The 18,390-nt window shown below is 35.7% G+C and overlaps 1 protein-coding gene across 5 annotated transcripts in view; it reads left to right on the top strand.

Annotated features, from left to right (window-relative positions):
* The window catches only part of MAP3K7 (mitogen-activated protein kinase kinase kinase 7), an 80,990-nt gene extending 64,571 nt beyond the window's left edge, over positions 1–16,419 (top strand). For all 5 annotated transcript variants that reach the window (XM_027855108.1, XM_027855127.1, XM_027855117.1 and 2 more), the window contains 4 exons: positions 2,309–2,414; positions 9,538–9,599; positions 10,320–10,435; positions 12,951–16,419. In XM_027855108.1, coding sequence (XP_027710909.1) covers positions 2,309–2,414; positions 9,538–9,599; positions 10,320–10,435; positions 12,951–13,131 — 465 coding nt within the window. In that variant the 3' untranslated portion in view covers positions 13,132–16,419. The remainder of the gene's footprint in view (positions 1–2,308; positions 2,415–9,537; positions 9,600–10,319; positions 10,436–12,950) is intronic.
* Positions 16,420–18,390: the final 1,971 nt, after the last annotated feature.

Raw genomic sequence — 18,390 nt, 5'->3', positions numbered from 1 at the left:
AGTGTTTGTAAAGCACTTAGCATAATACCTAGCACATAATAGGCACTGTATAAATACTAGCTATTTTTATCTAGTAAAACCACTCTATTTTACCAATGAGGAAATAGAGGCTTAGAGATGTTAAATGGATTTCCCAAGGTTGCACAGTTAACAATGGCCAAGCTACTTGGAAAGTCAGCCTAAATGGTAGCACTAGGCAAAATTTAGTAACTTTTGAAAAATATGTTCCCAGTTTTAAAAGTGAAACATAAAAATCAAAAGTCATCATTCATATTCTTTAAATATCTCTTGATTCTTTTTATACACCTAGAGATTTGATCCTAGGCAAAATACCTCTGGTAAATGGCTGCCTATGCTAATTACTTCTGCAATTTAAATTTGGTTTAATATTTTTTTTTACCACCCTAAACTGCTGTGTAGTATTTCTGTGTGCTATTAAATACTTGTCGCATTCATTCCTAATGGTAAATCAGATTATCTACCTTATGAGTCAAGTACTCATTTTTAAAATATTTTAGATGCTTTGTAACCTTTTTGAACTATTTTTAATTCTTTGAAGTCTTTGATGTTAGGAAAACTACTAGTGTTTTTTAATTATTTGCTTTCTTCATTTAAAAATGACCCAAATTTAAGCACAAACCAATTGGATTTTCAAATTAAAGATTAAACAGATGTCAGATTTATCATTTATAGCACTTGCCTTTCACCTATTTTTAAAATGTGGAAATTACTATTCTAAGTTTTGATTTGTTTTAGTTGAACTTTACTGTTAGCTTTCATATCCAGCTCATTGAAGCAGCATCCTGTTATTCATTGAGTAATGTATCTTTTCAAGTATAAAGGATACTTAGGCAATTTATGGATTGAGTTTAACTTGTTATAACCTTTCCTGTGGTCTTAAATTAGTAAAGACAAAATTGGAAACTGGTGACAAAAATATCAGCTTCGTTCCCTAGTTTCATAGATGTAGGAACTCTGAAAGAGGACAACTGTATGGTTAATATGAAAGAGACAGGTCCTGAGGCAGATGAGAAGTGGAAGAAAATTTCTTAAGTAGGAAAATATATTTTCAAAATGGCCTTAAACTTCAGAAGTACGATGGTTTATGTTAAGTATTGAATATAGGATTATTAGCCTTACTAGGTTTGATCACATTTTAAGAGTTTTCTGCATCTTCATCCATTCACTTATTTCCATTGGAATATTTTCTGAACCTCTTTGTGGCTTTTTTCCCTTTGTTTTGATTAAGTTTACTATCTCATACATTTACCTCATTGTCATGGGTCGCAAATATTTATTCCTGTATTTTTCTCTTCTTTAGAAATCCTGTAGTGTAAATTGAACTGATTCTTTGCCTGATTTCCCTTCAAAAGACCACTGAAAATAGTTAGTGCCAGATAGATAGATAAATGGATGGATGGATGGATGGATGGATGGATGGATGGATGGATGGATGGATAGATGGATGTAAGCATCTGTTAGAAAAGATAAACTACAATCACATCAATACAACATTCCCTATTAGTCATTAAGATCTTTAATAGCTTAGCTCATCTTTAATAATTTTTTTTTTAAAAGCTAAACAGGACTTGGAATCTATTTCAGAATACCTAAATTTGATTTCTTTGGAACATTACTTCAAAGAGGGTGCCAAAGTAGGAGATGCTACCAGAAATAACTGAAATTGTTGTTTTCTGTTTTATTAATTTAAGGTAACATAATACACTGGAAAGAGCAGTAGATTTGGAGGAGAGGCTCCTGGATTCTATTCTGGTCCTTGCTCTACCATGCATTACCTTTGTGACTTTGGTCAAGTCAATTACCTGTTAGGCCTCAGTTTTCTCATTTTTAAAATAAAAGGGTTGGACTGGTTGACCATTAAGGTCCCTTCCAACCCTAAATCTGTAGTGTTGTGAGCCTGAGATAAAACATCAGTGACATGCTAATGCATCACAAATTCTGTGAAGAAATAAAAGATGTCTTTCTGTTTTAGATTTGCCAGTCTACTGACATTTGTGGTAGACCAAAAACCTTATAAACCTTATTTTATTACATTTTCATTTCACCTATCTACATTCTTTCTTGTTTCTAACAGTTTTAAACTATTTCACTTACACACATCAAGCAAAAAAATAAAAAAATCTTATTTTTCATTAACACTCAGTATTCAATTTCGGTAAAACTCAGTATTCAATCATACTTCTTTGCATAGGTGATTTTGCCTGGAAATGTTATGGTATCCTTTTTTCAGAATCATGATGGGTTTTTTTTTTGTTTTTTTCACCACCTTTCATTTCTTCATATACAGGTGAGTAGTAGGTCATCCAGTCCTAGTGTCAGAATGATCACTACCTCAGGACCAACTTCTGAAAAGCCAACAAGGAGCCATCCCTGGACTCCCGATGATTCCACAGGTGACGTGTTGATCATTTCTCATTTTAAATAGGCTGTATGTAAGGGATTCTGTTTTACATTTATGTACAGTTAATGATATCAGTCATTTATTTAGCACCTACTCTGTGTCAGGTACTTTGCTAAGAAAAGGGGGTACAAAAAGAATCAAATGACAGCCCCTGTCCTCACGGAGCTTACAGTCTAACAAGCAATCATATTTACAACAAAATTAATAGGAAGTAAATGAGAGAGGGAAGGCATTAGAATTAAGAGGGTTGTTAAGAAAGGCTTCCTATAGAAGCTGAGATTTTAATTGGGATTTAAAGAAAGCCGGTAGGCACAAATAAGCAGGGAGAACATTCTAAGACTGGGGGGCAACCAGAAAAAATGCCCAGAGCCAGAAGATGGAGTGCCCTGTTTGTCAGATGGCAAGGAGGCTAGTATCACTAAAGAGTGCATGGTAGGGAGTAAGGTGTGAGAGGACTAGAAAGGTAGGAGGCTGGGTTATGAAGGACTTTGAATACCAAACAGAGCATTTTGTTTTTAATCCTGGAGGCAAAAGGGAGCCAGTGGGTTTTACTGAGTAGGGGATACGACATGATTGGACCTGTGCTTTAGGAAAATCACTGTACTGACTGCATAGAGGGTGAATTAGAATGGGAAGAGATGAGATAGGTAGACTCACTAGCAGGCTATTGCAGTAGTCCAAAATTAAAGTGACGAGGGGCTGCAACTGGGGTGGCATTGGTAGAGGAGAGAAGGGCGTATATTTGAGAGATGTTACAAAGGTGAAATCAACAGGCCTTGGCAACAGATTGGATATTATGGAGGGTGAGAGATAGTGAGGGGTGGAGGATAATTCCTAGGTTGTGAACATGAAGGGAGGATGGTGTTAACTTCTAAAATAATAGGGAAGGTATGAGATAGGGAGAGTTTTAGAGGGAAAGATGAATGTCTGTTGGTAGAATCCTTACAAAGGCAAGATAATATTTAAATTGTTCAAGTAGCCAGTAGGCGCATATACCTCAGCAGTAGTCAAAGGGAAAACTGGACTTATGAACACAGGTTTGCCTTCTGTATTTTTGTTTTCCTAGGTTTGGGTATTTTTCCTGATAGGAGGCATATAATTTGAGGAAGAGGTGTTGGGTAGTAGTTGAATGTTTTTTTTTGGTAATTGGTTTTTGTTTTGTTTTCAGTAAAAGAAATATCATTCAGATAATATGTGTGTGTAGTTTTTCCTTTCTCATCACACTTCTGCTTGATAGCAGTAGAGAACCAGAATCATTTAACTAGCTACTTTATATGCTAAACTAATATAGTAGAGGAGGGGGAAGAGGTCACCTTGACCTTTACCTGCAAGGCTATAAATTAAATGGTGTCATGGATAGAGTGCTGAAGTTGGAGTCAGGAAGACCTACATTCAAATCCTGCCTTTGATACTTACTGGGTTATATGACTGTGGGCAAGTCCCTTAACCTCTCTGAACCCGTTTTCCTCATCTCTGAAGAGAGGGTATTGGCCTTTAAAGTACCTTGCAGCGCAGAATATGATGATTGCAATCCTACCATGTAACCAAAAAAAAAAAAAAAAAAAACACTCAGTTACATCCTTTCTTGGTCATGAATCCTGAAGCCTTTCTAATCCAAAGCAGGTAACTAATTTAATACATTGTGAGATATATTTTACAAAACATACTCCTTATAGGCAAAAGAAGTCCTGTCACATAGTGAACACGTTCACAGATATAGGCTTTAAAATCAGCATGTCACATTGGACTTCAGAATAATGCGCTTCATTAAAAAATAACTCTAAAATTTTATCACAGTCACAACTAAGTTAACTATGGCCCAAGGCAAAGAAGACGTGTTTTAGAGTGTTCTGTTATGTCATTATAAGCATCATCTTAGGTGAAGAACAAGAATAAGAATATTAATATCCCTCACTACAGAGTGACGTACAGTTTTTTGTTTTTAGGAAGTTGGGGTTAAGTGACTTGCCCAGGGTCATACAACTAGTACGTGTCAAGTGTTTGGTCTGAGGCTAGATTTGAACTCAGATCCTCCTGACTTCAGGGGTGGTACTCTATCCACTGCACCACCTAGCTGCCCCTTGCGGTACAGTTTTCAAAACACTTTGATGCACATTTGTAACTGTGTCATGTCTGGTAAGGAAGCACCAGCGGCTTGAGTGGCACATAGCACTAGAGAGGGTGCTGGTTTGGGAGTCAGAACATCTGAGGTGGAATTCTATCTACTACTTTCTTTTATCTGGGTGACCACAGGCAGGCCACCCTCCCTCTTTGAGCCTCAGTTTCCTCACCTTAAAAATAAAAGAATTAAACCACAAGACCTCTAAAGTCACTTCAGCTCTAAATCTGTGAGCTTAAGTGTCCTTAGACATTTGAAAATTTATGTGAGACCAAGCGTATTTTGTAAGTGATGAATGGGAGTTTGCAAGTCACAAGCACATTCCCATTCATCTTTACAGAAGTAAACCACTATCTTTATATGGTAATAGATATTTGGCATGCTTTAGTCATGTTTATAATTTAATTAAAACTGAACTGGGCCACTTCTCTTCTCATGTGTGTCATGTAGGATAGCATTATATTTAACAATGGGCGTGCTCACTGGTTTTAGTTAGTTTAAATTTAGTGGTAGCTTCTTCACTCCTAGAAGATCACAGCCCAAAATGGTCCAATACATTTACCACTAACTACATGTGCCAAATATATCACCAACCTGTGGCAAAGTGATGCTCCCTCAACCTCCAGCAATGGTAGAAAAACTAGGAAGCCTAGTTTTCATGTAACATAAATGTGTGCATTAAAAAATTCTAGCTCTCCCTGCTTGGTTCCTCAGACCTCAGATAAAGAAAGACTTTTCCCTTACTATCAGTATATGTTTCTCCTATGAGAGATAAGTCCTAGGAGCAGGCAAATTAAGGCTCTGCATAGAATTTAGCATATAATACCTGTTAAAATTTGATAGAACTTTTTGTAAATGCCTGTTTTATCTTCCAAGAAATATCACTCAGTAACATACACAAAGTTCTGTGATGTAAGTTATATTTAATACAGTTGAGTTTCAGAAGCTCCTCCAGAGGAAGGTAACACCTAGGGATACAATTTTCAGACCTTGGCCAAGGCTCACAAATTCTTTGTCCTGTAGCAATTTGACATCCAACTTAACCTTGTCTCCCTTCCCAGCCTGAACCAACACTCAGCTTGACAAGCATGTGGCAGATTGTAAACTTATGTTAAAGTGTTAGAATTCTACTGGACAAAAGTGACCTCACACCTATTTTTTTTTCTACTTGATGGCTTTTTTGCCCCTCTCCTCTTGCCTATGGCATCAGAGATAACCAATGATAATCAAAAATCTGATAGGCCAGGGGAAATTAAATTTCACTAATATCTGCTAGATTGCCCTTGTCTTGTTGATACTTTATAATTGTGCTGTTACAATCTCTTTTTTTGGTCAATATTGTCAAGCAATAAGTAAATAATCTAAAATCTCATGAATTCACACTGCTAACTTGGAATTTGTAATTGTTCACAATGTTAAAGTTTGCCTCTATAAAGTCACGGCTTGCACAGCAAATTAATTATATAAATAAGATGGCAAGTCATAAGGGTAAGGAACCTTTTTTTTTTAATTGAGGAACGTTGACTTCAGAAGTAAAAAGAAAATTTACTAGGTTGTTTTTGCAAGTGAGAAACATTTTCTTTTTCATTTAGGAAGGGGGAACATGCAACTCTTTTTGATAAATACAGCAACTAAAGAACCCTATATTAGGGTCTAATTAAGTTGGAGGGAGTAGAAGAAAGAAAATGAGAAAGAAACACAGAAAGAGAGAAGAATGAAAGACACTTCTGATATTGAGATGAAAAGACATAAAGAAAAAATAAAAGACATAAAGAAAAAATGTGTTCATTACTCCCTTAGGCATTTCAATTAATGCAGAATTACAAAACATAGTCTCTAAGTTAAAATGTGTCTGGGGGGACCAATAGCAGTGTATGACGATGTACAAAGAGGTGTTAATGCTGTAACAAAGACTGTAAGTGCTAGAAGGATTCAGAGAGAGGAGGTATCAGTGAAAACTGAAGGGGAAGAACTTAAGTAAAAGCACAGAAATGAAAATGATAGGTTTCATTTAAATGCCTACTATATGCAGAGCCCTGTGTCATACATGTACTGAAAGAGATATTAGGTTTAGAGAGCTGTAGTAAACAATATGATATGATAAATGCATTAGTAGCAAAACAAGATGCTCCCTGAGGTCTGAGTGAAATGACAGACCAGGATTCTGGGAAGGCCTTTGTACTTGAAAGTCAGCAGGAAATAGAATCCAGATTGTGGGTTGAGAGATTAGTGTTAGTGAGGAAGAAGGATGCTCCTCCTCTTTCCACAGGAAAGAATGGATGTGAAGAGGCTGAGGTTTGGGGAATGGAGGAGAGCTGAGGAAGTTTATATTAGATTGCTCCAGCATCCTCAGTGAACAGCTTTGATTTCTGCTGTAAATATTGAAGATGAAGATTTTGGGGGGGGGGGTCAGGAGGAAGGATAGAGAGTCAGATAAAGACAGAAGGATTGTAGAGTCACAACAAAAGTTCCCACTGAAGTTTATATACCAATAAGTTTTTAAACCAGCCTGGTTTCTACACTTAATTTCTCCAGTGAATCTCGGAAGCACCTGAGCAAAAGCAGAAAAACAAATTGTATGAGGAGGGTAACCCAGAGAGGAAGTTTTTCAAATCAACGTGACAAGTGATTTTGTGGTTGCAGCCACTAAAACATTAAAGTGTCCGATCGTGTGATCAAGGCTAGGTAGGGAGGTGATTAAAGCCAAGTAGGAATGATGAACTGAGAGGGGCAACGAAAGGATCCCAGAAGGCATGCATGGTAAATAGTAGATTTAGTGTGACTAAGGGAATAGGAAAGGTGAGAGTGGAATTTAAAAGTTAAGACCCTGCAAAGTGGAGTAATTCACATAGTGAGTAAGGTCTAATGTTTCACCAGTTTCAGAATGGAGTAGGAAAAGGTTGTTAATATTGGAAAGATTGAAAAATGATGGGATTAAAGGGATCATGAGTATGAATCCTGAAGTCTCTGAGGGTGGCAATGAATGAGTTGGAGAGGAAAACCATCAGCCAGCAACTAAAGTCAGTAAGAAAATTGGGAGGGTGACTTGGAGATAGGAAGATAACAAAATCAAAGGTAGGGAGGGAGATTGTGGAAGAGACCCTGGCTAGAGGAAAGCAGTAGTAAATTAAATTGGATATGTAGAGCAGAACCAGATCACAAACAGCCTTAAAAGGCAGACAGAGGGATTTAGACTTGCTGTAGTGGGCAGTAGAGAGACCAACATATTCATGGATTAACTTAACTAATATTGGGATAATTTGTTAGGGATCGGGATAAGAACTGAACCTGTGGTTTCAGGAGTATTGGGAAAACCAAGTGAGAAAATATCCCTCTACCAATGCCAGTGGGAACGTTAGTTGCCCAGAGCAGAGGAATCAAACTGGCTGGCCTATGAAGTCCACAAAACTTCCAGTGCTGCCAGAACCAGACTAAAATGTAATTGGGGAGCATTTAAAAACATAACAATGTTAATTTGTGGTTTTCTAAATCAGTATGTGGCCAGTAGAGATCCATTTTCTCTGAGTTTGATACCTCTGGCCCAGAGCACTAGATATCAAGGGACTTGCTCAGGATCACCCAGCTAGACTGGGTCAGAGGCAGGACCCAAAGCTTCCTGGTGTCAAGGCAGCTCTCTAGACACTGCTGTGTCTTTCTTACTATTTGTTATATTACTGAAAACTAAACATGTTTTGCTTGTACAACTGTAGGCGTAATTGAAATACTTCTTGCCCAACAGGAAGGCAAATCAGCCAGTTGAAATTGAGCTCTAAGTCTCAAGTTCCCCATGCCTGGGCTAAATATGTTAAGTAGATATTCAAAACAACTGTTTGGTTCAAGTACTCAAGCATTGTAGAAACACATACTAATTATTCATATATTTTCATTAAAGCAACTTCCTTGGAGACCTCTGCAAGGCACTAATACTTTGTTAGCCCATGCCTACAGACTAGGATGTACATAAAAGGAATAAAATGCCTTTTTTTTTAAGGGCTCTATAAATTTAGGTTAATTCAGGCTGGCTTTCTTTGCCTTCAGTTTCCCTTCTTCTACCCCTCTCTTTCCCCTCTTCCCCCAAATCAGTCTGAATTTGGTAGTTTTTACTTTATTTACTAAAAAAAATTTTTTTAAAAATATAAATTATCTTGTTTATTATAAACTTAAACATCAACAAACATAAACATTTCAATATACAAAGAAGAACAGAAAAGTGTATTGCATATGAAACCTGTAGAATGATTCATCACAGCTAAAGAACTCTTCAGATCCTAGGGAGGCAAGATAGAAAACAGCAGGAAGCAGCAGATTAGGAGGTCACTGAGCCATGAGCCTGTCTGTGTAGATTGAATACTGTGTCTCAGCTATCCTTCTGGCCTTGTCTTCATTTCTAGCATTCCTAGGGGAGTACTAATCAGTAAAATGCTAGCAGCTCACCGAGTGCTGTTAAAATTTCTAATGTCATTCCACCATGCTTTTCTCCCCAGTACGTTCAAACTGTTTTTAGCAGAACTTACTAGAGGATTAATGCAACCAAATTGACCAGTTAGTTCACTGTGTAAGGCATAGCCTTAAGTAAGCCTGATATAAAGGGGAAATGAGAGAAGACAGGATTTGGCTAGGTAGGACTTGTTTGGACCAGAGTTTAAAGCACCTAGTTGTCAAGTATGCCAAAAGGGAGAATCTTTGATTATTTGATGATGGTCCCAGGCTGTTTTAATAGTGCTGTAGTTGTCAACCAACTTAATGCTAGGGTATCAGAGCATGATTTTAAGAAAAATATCTGATAAATCCACATCTCATTTTATTTAGCCTTTATACAAACATTTTATTGGCCATCCTATAATGGCCAGGTTTTTTTATTTATGATCGTTTTGGATAATTATTAATATTACATTATTTCATGTGGAAAATTATAAAATCCCAAGCATACTTCTCAATTTCTTTATGTAGTTATCTCTGTCATAAAGTTTAAAAAATGTAAATGCTTGAATTCTAGATACTAATGGATCAGATAATTCCATCCCAATGGCCTACCTTACGCTGGATCACCAACTACAGGTAACATGTTTCCTTGCTGAATACTCTTTAACTTTAACTCAATACTCTTACTAAAAAGATTTCTCTTTAGAGATGATAACTGTGTTCTCTTTAGAATTGATGACTGGCCTGTTTTTGCTTTTGAATAAAGTTACAGTAAATTGCTTTTTAGTTTGGGTAATCATATGAGAAATGTTCAGATTGATGTGTTCTTATATTTCGTTATTCATTTTAAGGGACTGTTATATCTTTATTCACAATTATTTAGCATAACATTTTTATTCTTTAAGCTCAGCACATTAAAACATAGCAGTTATGTGAGTTACTTCTTTATTATTTGACATACTCTGCAATCCATTTTGATGTTAATGGTGGCTGAATATATAAATAATAACAAGGTTCAGTGCCTCTGCATGTGATTATGTGAGCTATAAACATCTTTTGGTATAATACAAATAATTTGGCAACCTGAAATTTAATACCCTTAGCTAAGAGAGCTTTAGTCATGGTTCTGTGTAACAAAGAAAGTGTTAAAACAGCAAGTGTAAATTTAAGTTCTGAGTTAACCCTGGCAGGAGTGCACTGAGATTTTCCAGGACATGGTTTAGCACTTATTTTTAAAAGCTTACTGGTTTGTGCAACCTGGTACTGGATAAATATATTGCAGTCACAGTCCAGCTAGCTAGATTAGATAATGAGATTTCATTTGATTATGTTTTAACATGTCTGATTTATTTTCAGCCGCTAGCACCGTGCCCAAACTCCAAAGAATCTATGGCTGTGTTTGAACAGCATTGTAAAATGGCCCAAGAATATATGAAAGTTCAAACAGAAATAGCATTACTGTTGCAGAGAAAGTAAGTAAACTCTTCATCAACCCTGTCAATATTCATGCATAGAGATTTTTAACATGTTTTTGAAGTACATTGAAAGTTTAGGGTAATATTTTTTGCAAAAATGAAGATTAACATGTCTTCAGAGTTAATAACTATGTTCCTAACCTCAATCCCTCATTGATATCCATATTCCAAAGTTTAAATATACTGCTGACTATTTGCAGGGGTCGCTGTATCTCTGAATGAGCCATTTGGGTTGCTTATAAATATACCACTTTAGGTGCACCAGTGCTACTATTACAGCTCTTGTTTCCTGCACTTAAAACTTTTAAAGTTAAAATACTACTGAAAGACTTAATCACACAAAAAGGTTTTCTCATGTAAGTAAACTATTTCAAGAGACTCATGCTTGGTATTTTATTATTATTACTAGGAAGATGATGATTTTTAGGGCCAGATTTGTAATTTTATTGCATTAGGGAACTCCTAGGGAGGAAATTGCTTCTTCCAATACAGATCAGCATCTGCACGGTGATTTTATAGTCTTAGAAAGATGCATAGGGCAGTGCTGTCAAACGCTAATAGAAACAGGGGACAAACAGTGAACTATACGTAAAGATCCCTGAGGGTGCACATTGACTTAGATAACTATATATTAGCATTATTTATATTTTGTTATGTTTTTTGGTTAAATATTTCCCAATTATGCTTTAACCTGCTTTGGGCCTCTCTCAGGAGTGTTGTGGGCTGCATGTTGGACCTCTGGCCTATGGTGCTGAGAGGCTAAATAACTTCCCCAGGTCACACAGCCGGTATGGGTCAGAGGCAAGATTTTTTAACACAGGTGTTCCTGACTCCAAAGCCATCATCTGTCTATATGCTGTGCTACAGTACCTCTCCTTTATTATTTTAGAAGTATAACATTCACAGAAATGTTTTAAAAAGAACAACAACCCTCCAGCGTACATTTGGGAAAGTCATATTATTCTGACGTTACAAGATGCCCATAAGTATACTTGTTCCGCCCAAATCAAGTTCAGTTCCCATATTCTTTCTTTTGTACTTCTTTTCCATTTTAGACATTTCTACAATTATATTCCTCTTAGTCTTTAACTTGACCCTCAGGAAATGCATGTTTAATCATGACCAAATTGGTGCTGCTGGGGTCACTAAAATAAAATCCAGAGAAAGAAATATTATCCGAAGAAATATGCTGAAAATTAGTGTAAATTGTCTCAATTTTGGTGTAGGGATAAATTGAAAACTGAATGATACTATCTCAATGAAGTGAAGTAACTTGTTATAAGTGACTTCTTGTTGTAACTTGTTATTTTGAGGGTTGGGCCTCTCTGAATTTTGATAAATTATTATTATATATAAATATTATGTATTACCCCCTGGCATACTCAACTGGTGTAGTTGTTATAAAAAAAAATTTGAACAAAGTATTGCCTGTTGAAGGTGGGGTTAGATATGAGATGAACCATTCTAGAAATCTTAGCTCAAAAAAATGAAACTGCTGACGCTTGATGTTTATAATTTTGTTGACAAGTTTTAAGTTACCAAATTAAGTAAATTTTTCATGCAAGAGGAAACATTGAGAAAAATCCTAAACAAGGAGGGAAAGGTATTTTACCGGATTTAAAATACTTGATGTTTTCATTTTAAATTCTTTTTTAAAAAACTAATTCTACTTGAGAATTTTATAGTAATTGTTTCTCTCCCCACCCCAAGTTCTAACATACTCACTTTATAATCTAAAGTCCCTCAATTTTAAAAGATTTCCATAAAAACAAGCTCTCTAAACTCAAGCTCTGCCAAGGTCTATGATTAGGTCTTTTCTGAAAATATACACAGAATCAAGTAATATAATCCAAATGTGTTATTATGGGGGGCTTACCTGTAATAATCCAAAGTAGGTCCAGTGTTTCCAGCAAAGTAGTATATTCTAAAACAGGAAAGGGATTTATGTTTGATAGCATCTATTTCAATTAAGTGGCTGGAACTGTCTTATCTACATCTTTGGCTGAGCTGCATATAATTAAATATGATTGTGACTTCATAGCATGAATATTGAAGTGAATTTGTATGATGAAACCAAGCACCCTGTTCTCCTCACCCACTAGTACCACAAAAAATAACCTTTCTCTGGCCTGGCCAGTCCTTCCCTGACTGAATAAAAAGGATATAAGAGGTGGTAAGGTTGATCAGACGTGATATTCTGATTTTTGTTACTGTTTTAGTTATTGCTGTGCCTCGCGTTTATCATCTCTAAATATTCAAATTGTAGAAGTGCAGTTATTTAAGAAAGGATTGTTATTTATGTAGTTATATTAGGATTATGAAATGATAAAATAGTTTTAGAAGATCCTTTCCATCCCACTACATTATGATTGTATTATTTGAACAGTCTGCTTGGCATATGTCATGATGAACCAGAATTAAAGTTTTAATTGCTTGAACTACCAGTTAGCAACAAATACTATATAAATTCTTCCATCATAATTAACATTCTATTATGTGGTATAATTTTTAGGCAAGAACTAGTAGCAGAACTGGACCAGGATGAAAAAGACCAGCAAAATACATCTCGTCTGGTACAAGAACATAAAAAACTTTTAGATGAAAATAAAAGTCTTTCTACATACTACCAGCAATGCAAAAAACAATTAGAGGTCATCAGAAGTCAACAACAAAAACGACAAGGCACTTCATGATTCCCTGGGACCTTGGATTTGAAAATCATGCACAGAAAGACTTTTTTTTTTTTGAGGGGGGAGGGGGAACATTAATACTTATAATTCATGAGTGTTAGCTTCTTGATGTGTTCTAAATGCCTACTCCCTATATTTGCTGCATTTGTTACATCATTTATTTTCCTATTCTTCTGGTGGACCGGCAGTTCAACAGTCCTGTTGAATAACATGGAACATCCATGACTTGAATAAGCAGCAGAACTTAGCATTAAGGCAGATACAGTGAACCATGACTGTGCATGCATGCTTATTGTGTCAAGGCTAGCCTGACAGAAAGAGGAGGTGGGTTAAAATGGCTGCTATATGCAACATCTTCTTGGTTTTCATATTAGCATGTTACCTCAGTAAGAACAAAACAAAAACTTGGAGAATAGTTTTGTTCTTGTATCTCATCTCAAGCAAATTCAAAGTATCATTTTTAGATGAAAAGAAGCATGTCCCAAGTTTAAAGACAAAGTGCTGTCCTAAAATAATTGGTGATACATTGCAGAGACAGTTAATCCATAGGCATGATGTAAAATGGAAGGCAATCTGATGCCAATATCCCTGCCTTAGTGATTTCCTTCCATAAGATTTTTGGAGATAAGTAAGCAGCTATTGCTTCATTTTAGAAAAGGAGCAGTTTTGGCCTTGTCTTACTGAACTGCAATTTGATGGCGATACTGTAAGTAAAATGTCTCTCTCTTTTTTAAATGTTTTTAATTAATTATGATTGTGTGTATGCATGAGTCGAAACCTAAGAAGTTTTGTGCCTCTCATATTTCTTAAATGAAACTAAAAGGCTAATGAAAATGATCCATCTTAAATGATCATTCTTTCCACAGTAATATTTGCCTGGTTTTATACTACATATTCAAAAATCTATGGAAAAAGAAGCAGGATTCCTCACAGATGCAATGAGTTGTTCTGGCTTGAAAGACTTGGATTTGGTAGAGAATCCACTAAATAAGGAATAAAAGCTAGAAAATCAGGAGGGTCAAGTCAGGAAGTAAAAAGCAAACAATATCAGATCATCAAGCACTCTCCATATTCCAGTGCTGTGAGTGATGCCGGCTCGAAGCAAGCCTATCCTAGAGTGAATGCCTGCCACTGCCTCTTTGCCTGCAAAAAGAAGGAGCCACACTTCATCGCTAGAAATGGAGAGAGAGAGAGAGAGAGAGAGAAAGAGTGTGTGTGTGTGTGTGTGTGTGTGTGTGTGTGTCTCTATATCCTTCATTGCCCACAATCATGTGGATAGAAATAACTTTAAAGTAGTAATAAAAGATCATGGAGCACTTAGAATTTCTATAGCCTGGTAATATCTTTTCAGCTGACATAAAGTCAGTCCCAGTGGATAAAGTGTTATTCTCAAATTTTGAAAGCCTTTATATTTTCCAAGGAAAAAAATTTTAAAGGAACAGGTTGCTGTGTCATCAAAATGCCAAAAAAGACAATTGAAACTTTTATGGGGGGTGTTTAGTTCTTTGGCTGTATTTCAGATGAGCATTTAGTCTTAATATTAGAACTGTTGATTAAAATATGAGTCATAAAAAAGACATTTTTTCTTCCATTTTCTCTTCCCACTAAGCTTCATGGTATGTGTTTTTGTGTGTCCATGTGGGTTTATGTGCACAGGCATTTATTTCTATGTATTTGAGAGAAATAATAGCTATTATAAAGATGAAGGATGATTTGTTACTAAGGTCATTTTTAGCTTTAATCTATTATTGGGAAGTCTCTGGAAGCTAAAATTTTCATTTTTTTAAATAAAGGGAGGGTTATCATTCCCAAATAATTTGATTAGCTAGCTGAAACTGATATTGGGATCAACTTAAGGGCACACATATTTATAGCAAAATGTAATTGGCAGAGAAAATAACTGTAGAATTATGAATAGCACAGTTATCCAAAGCATTGCTGCTTTCATCCATCTGTCAATCTACTGAAATGGACTCAGTCCATGATCAGTGATTTTCATAACATGTTTCAAAGCATGATGCTTAGCAGCATGGATGTGAAGGCATGATTTCACCTGCATGTTTAATAATTGCAGATGTTAAATCATATTTCAGGATATCCACTGGTTATTGCTGTTACTACCCATATTTAAAAGGGGAAATGGAAGTTCTTTAGCTTATGTGAAGGTCATGCTAATTTGAAGACATGGTACATAGTTCAAATGGCCATTTAGAGCAGTTGCTTCTTTGTTTACAGTCAACTCGTATTTTTTAAGTACTGTAGTTCTCCTATACATTGAGTGAAATTCACCTTGTTTAGTTTTTAAGTAGTTTGTATTGCCAGTCTAAAGTTATGTGTGTTTATTTTTTTGTTTTGTTTTCATTTTTTAACAAGGGAGTAAAGACAATGACTAATTATCCTTGGTGATGGGGAACAGGGGTAGGTGGCATGAGTCATTTGAATCCCTAAATAATCCCCAAACTTCATGTTAACCAATTTCTTCAACACACTCTCACTTCAACCTCCTAAACGGAGTTTTATCAAGAAGCCAAATTTAATTAACTCTACATTTTACCTTCTTGCCTTGACCATCATAGATGGGCAGTGTTGAGAAGGAAGGAAAGCAAGAATTCTAGGTGATCCACCAACTAAATAATCAACCCTTGATAACTAAAAGTTGGTTCTACCTATGTAACATTTGCCTACCTTAAAAAGACCTTTGAAGAAAAATGTTTTGTTTTCTCTAAGATCTATGCAGTAGCAATGACTTTTTTGAGTCAAACAAAAAATCAACCACCAGTATTTTCCTTATAGCACCATTAGCATGTTCTGAAGGCTTTTATTATACAGTTGTTTACAAATGTCGTACTTGTCTTTTTTGTTAAAATATTTTGGCGTGTTGACTATTTTCCATGTTACTCTTATGTTCCTAATTAAAGTTATCCCTCCATATATTCATAGAGGTGAAGCATCTATTTTTTTCTCTTCCTCTTCCCCCTTTTTAAAATTCTGACTTTCACCTCCTTGTTTTTTGCCTTAAAAAGTTGATGAATTCTGCTTATATCATTCAGAATTTTTATGTAAGATATTGTGTAATGCCAGTATGCTTCTGTATTCTATGTGATTCTAACACCCCAAAATGCTTTTTTAGATTTATTTTTGTTTTTGATGAAAAATTGAAGATTGTAATTCAAAACTTGTATATAAAATGGCAGATGATTTCATATGATAGAGGAATGAGCTGTGTGGCTTTCTGCTGCAACAGTGTATTTACCTTATACAAAATCTAATAAAAATTGAAAATTTTCAGTATCCTTGTAACATCCCTACACTAACTTATTGTTTAGAGAAGATCTGTGTTTGGGGGCGGGGATTAGAAGCTATTATTTGTATTTCCTATTCTAGTTCAAGATTGTTTTAAGTCAACGGATTTTGTCTTTTTAATAACCCCTGTGAATCATGAATGAATGATTGACTGTTTTCTTTGTCTCTGGATGGCCATTTTCTTAATAGGAAAACTGCTTTTCTGTGCCATCAGATGCTTCCATCAGACTTTTCAACAAATCCAATCATAATATCCATCCTATTTTCTCCTAATTTCCACACCAGTCCTATCCCCATCATATACATAACATGTCTTAACATTCATATCTGTTTCTTCTCTTTCTACCCCATACATTCTTATAAGGCCTCTTTAGCCTTCTTTAGCAAATCCATTCAGAGTGGCCTCTTGGCTATTTGGCATAATGCCAAGTTGGTGTTCAGTCCACTTCAATCAAGCATTTTAGTCTGTTGAACAGCTGCACCCTTCAGAATCACTTCAACCTTCTGCTTTTTCTCTTTTAGGTAAAACTTCTCCTTGTATCTTACACTAGGATCACACACACACACAAATCTACCATTAAATTGATTTATTGACTAAGAATGGCAACCTTGTGCACTAAATGATGATGAAATGCTGTTACTAGAAGATACTGGAATACCTTTTAAGTTTTTACCCAAATGTTGTCCTTTGTTTTTTTTTTTTAAAAAAAGACAGGGATTTTAAAATTAAACCTTTTTTAGTCTTTATCATTTTAAAGCAATTTAAAAATAGTTAGTGTCTCTAAAAGGAGACATTTTTGCCAAAAGATGCAGACATGTTTGCGAGACCTGGTAGTTCATATGGAAATGAGACATTTTATCAATATCTGAGGATATTTAAAATAGTCCTTGATTCTATAAAGCATAGAGTGGCAGGATTTTTTTTTTTTTTAGCATTTCCTTATTGGAAATCATTTTGTTTATCTCTTCATTTTGAAGGTGAGGAAACAGAGGTCCAAGGAGATTAGCTACATGATTTTGTGCAGGTCACTTAATTAATGGGAAACTTGAGACTAGAACCCAGGTGTCCAGACTCCCAGTGCAGTATAAATTGTTAATACTTCACACAGCATTCTTTGCTTTTGATATGCTACACAAAGGCTAGTTGAACCTCATCATCTGTGGTAAGGTAAATATACACATCAGTTTTTTGACCAAAGAAAAGTAAAGTTGGTGGTACAATGCAAGTTTCCTAGTAGAGAATAATAAATTCAATAAGCATCAAAGTTTCTGTCTGCTCTGTCCAGAGCTCTGTGCTAGGCATGGAGAGTGGGGTGAGAAGTTTGCAAGGTTCAGATAGGATAATCCTTGACCTCATGGAGCCTGTAGTCTTGTAGATAAGAACACAATTATAATTCATAATATTGAGTTGCAGAACAGTCTGAAAATGAGTGGGGGTATTAAATAATTGTTTATAGGAACTTGGAGCTAGAAGGGATATTTGAGGTTGTCTAACCCCCTCATTTACATTTGAGGAAACAGATCCGGAGAGGTTGACTTGTCCAGATTGAAGTGGTAGTATTTGCTCATTTGAATCCGTTATTTTCTGACTCTGAAGCCAGCACTCTACCATGCTGCCTCCTTTTGGTTGAATAGAAAGCATTACCAACCTGCTGTTTGCTTGCTTTTACTAATCATTACAGCTGAATGTATCAAATATGCAGCTCACAACACTCCCAGGTACAGGCAGAACCTGATTAAAATTTGGGGAAAATTGGGAGATATTTTTGAAACATTTTAAAACATCATGTTAATATGTGGCTTTCTAAGTCATGTGCCAGCATGGATCCTTATGTGCAGTATTTAGTGGTGCCCATTTCAGTTTTTTTGATTCTGTCCTATCACTTCATTCTAGGCATAAAAAAAAAGATGCCTCATTGAGAATTTTTATATGTAATGAAAGTTACTGCTTTCAAGGGC

The sequence above is a fragment of the Vombatus ursinus genome, unplaced genomic scaffold (genome assembly GCF_900497805.2).
Source record: "Vombatus ursinus unplaced genomic scaffold, bare-nosed wombat genome assembly UNPS02000582.1, whole genome shotgun sequence".
NCBI lineage: Eukaryota > Metazoa > Chordata > Mammalia > Diprotodontia > Vombatidae > Vombatus > Vombatus ursinus.
Note: the sequence above shows the minus strand (reverse complement) of the source record. Positions and strands in the feature narration are given on the sequence as shown.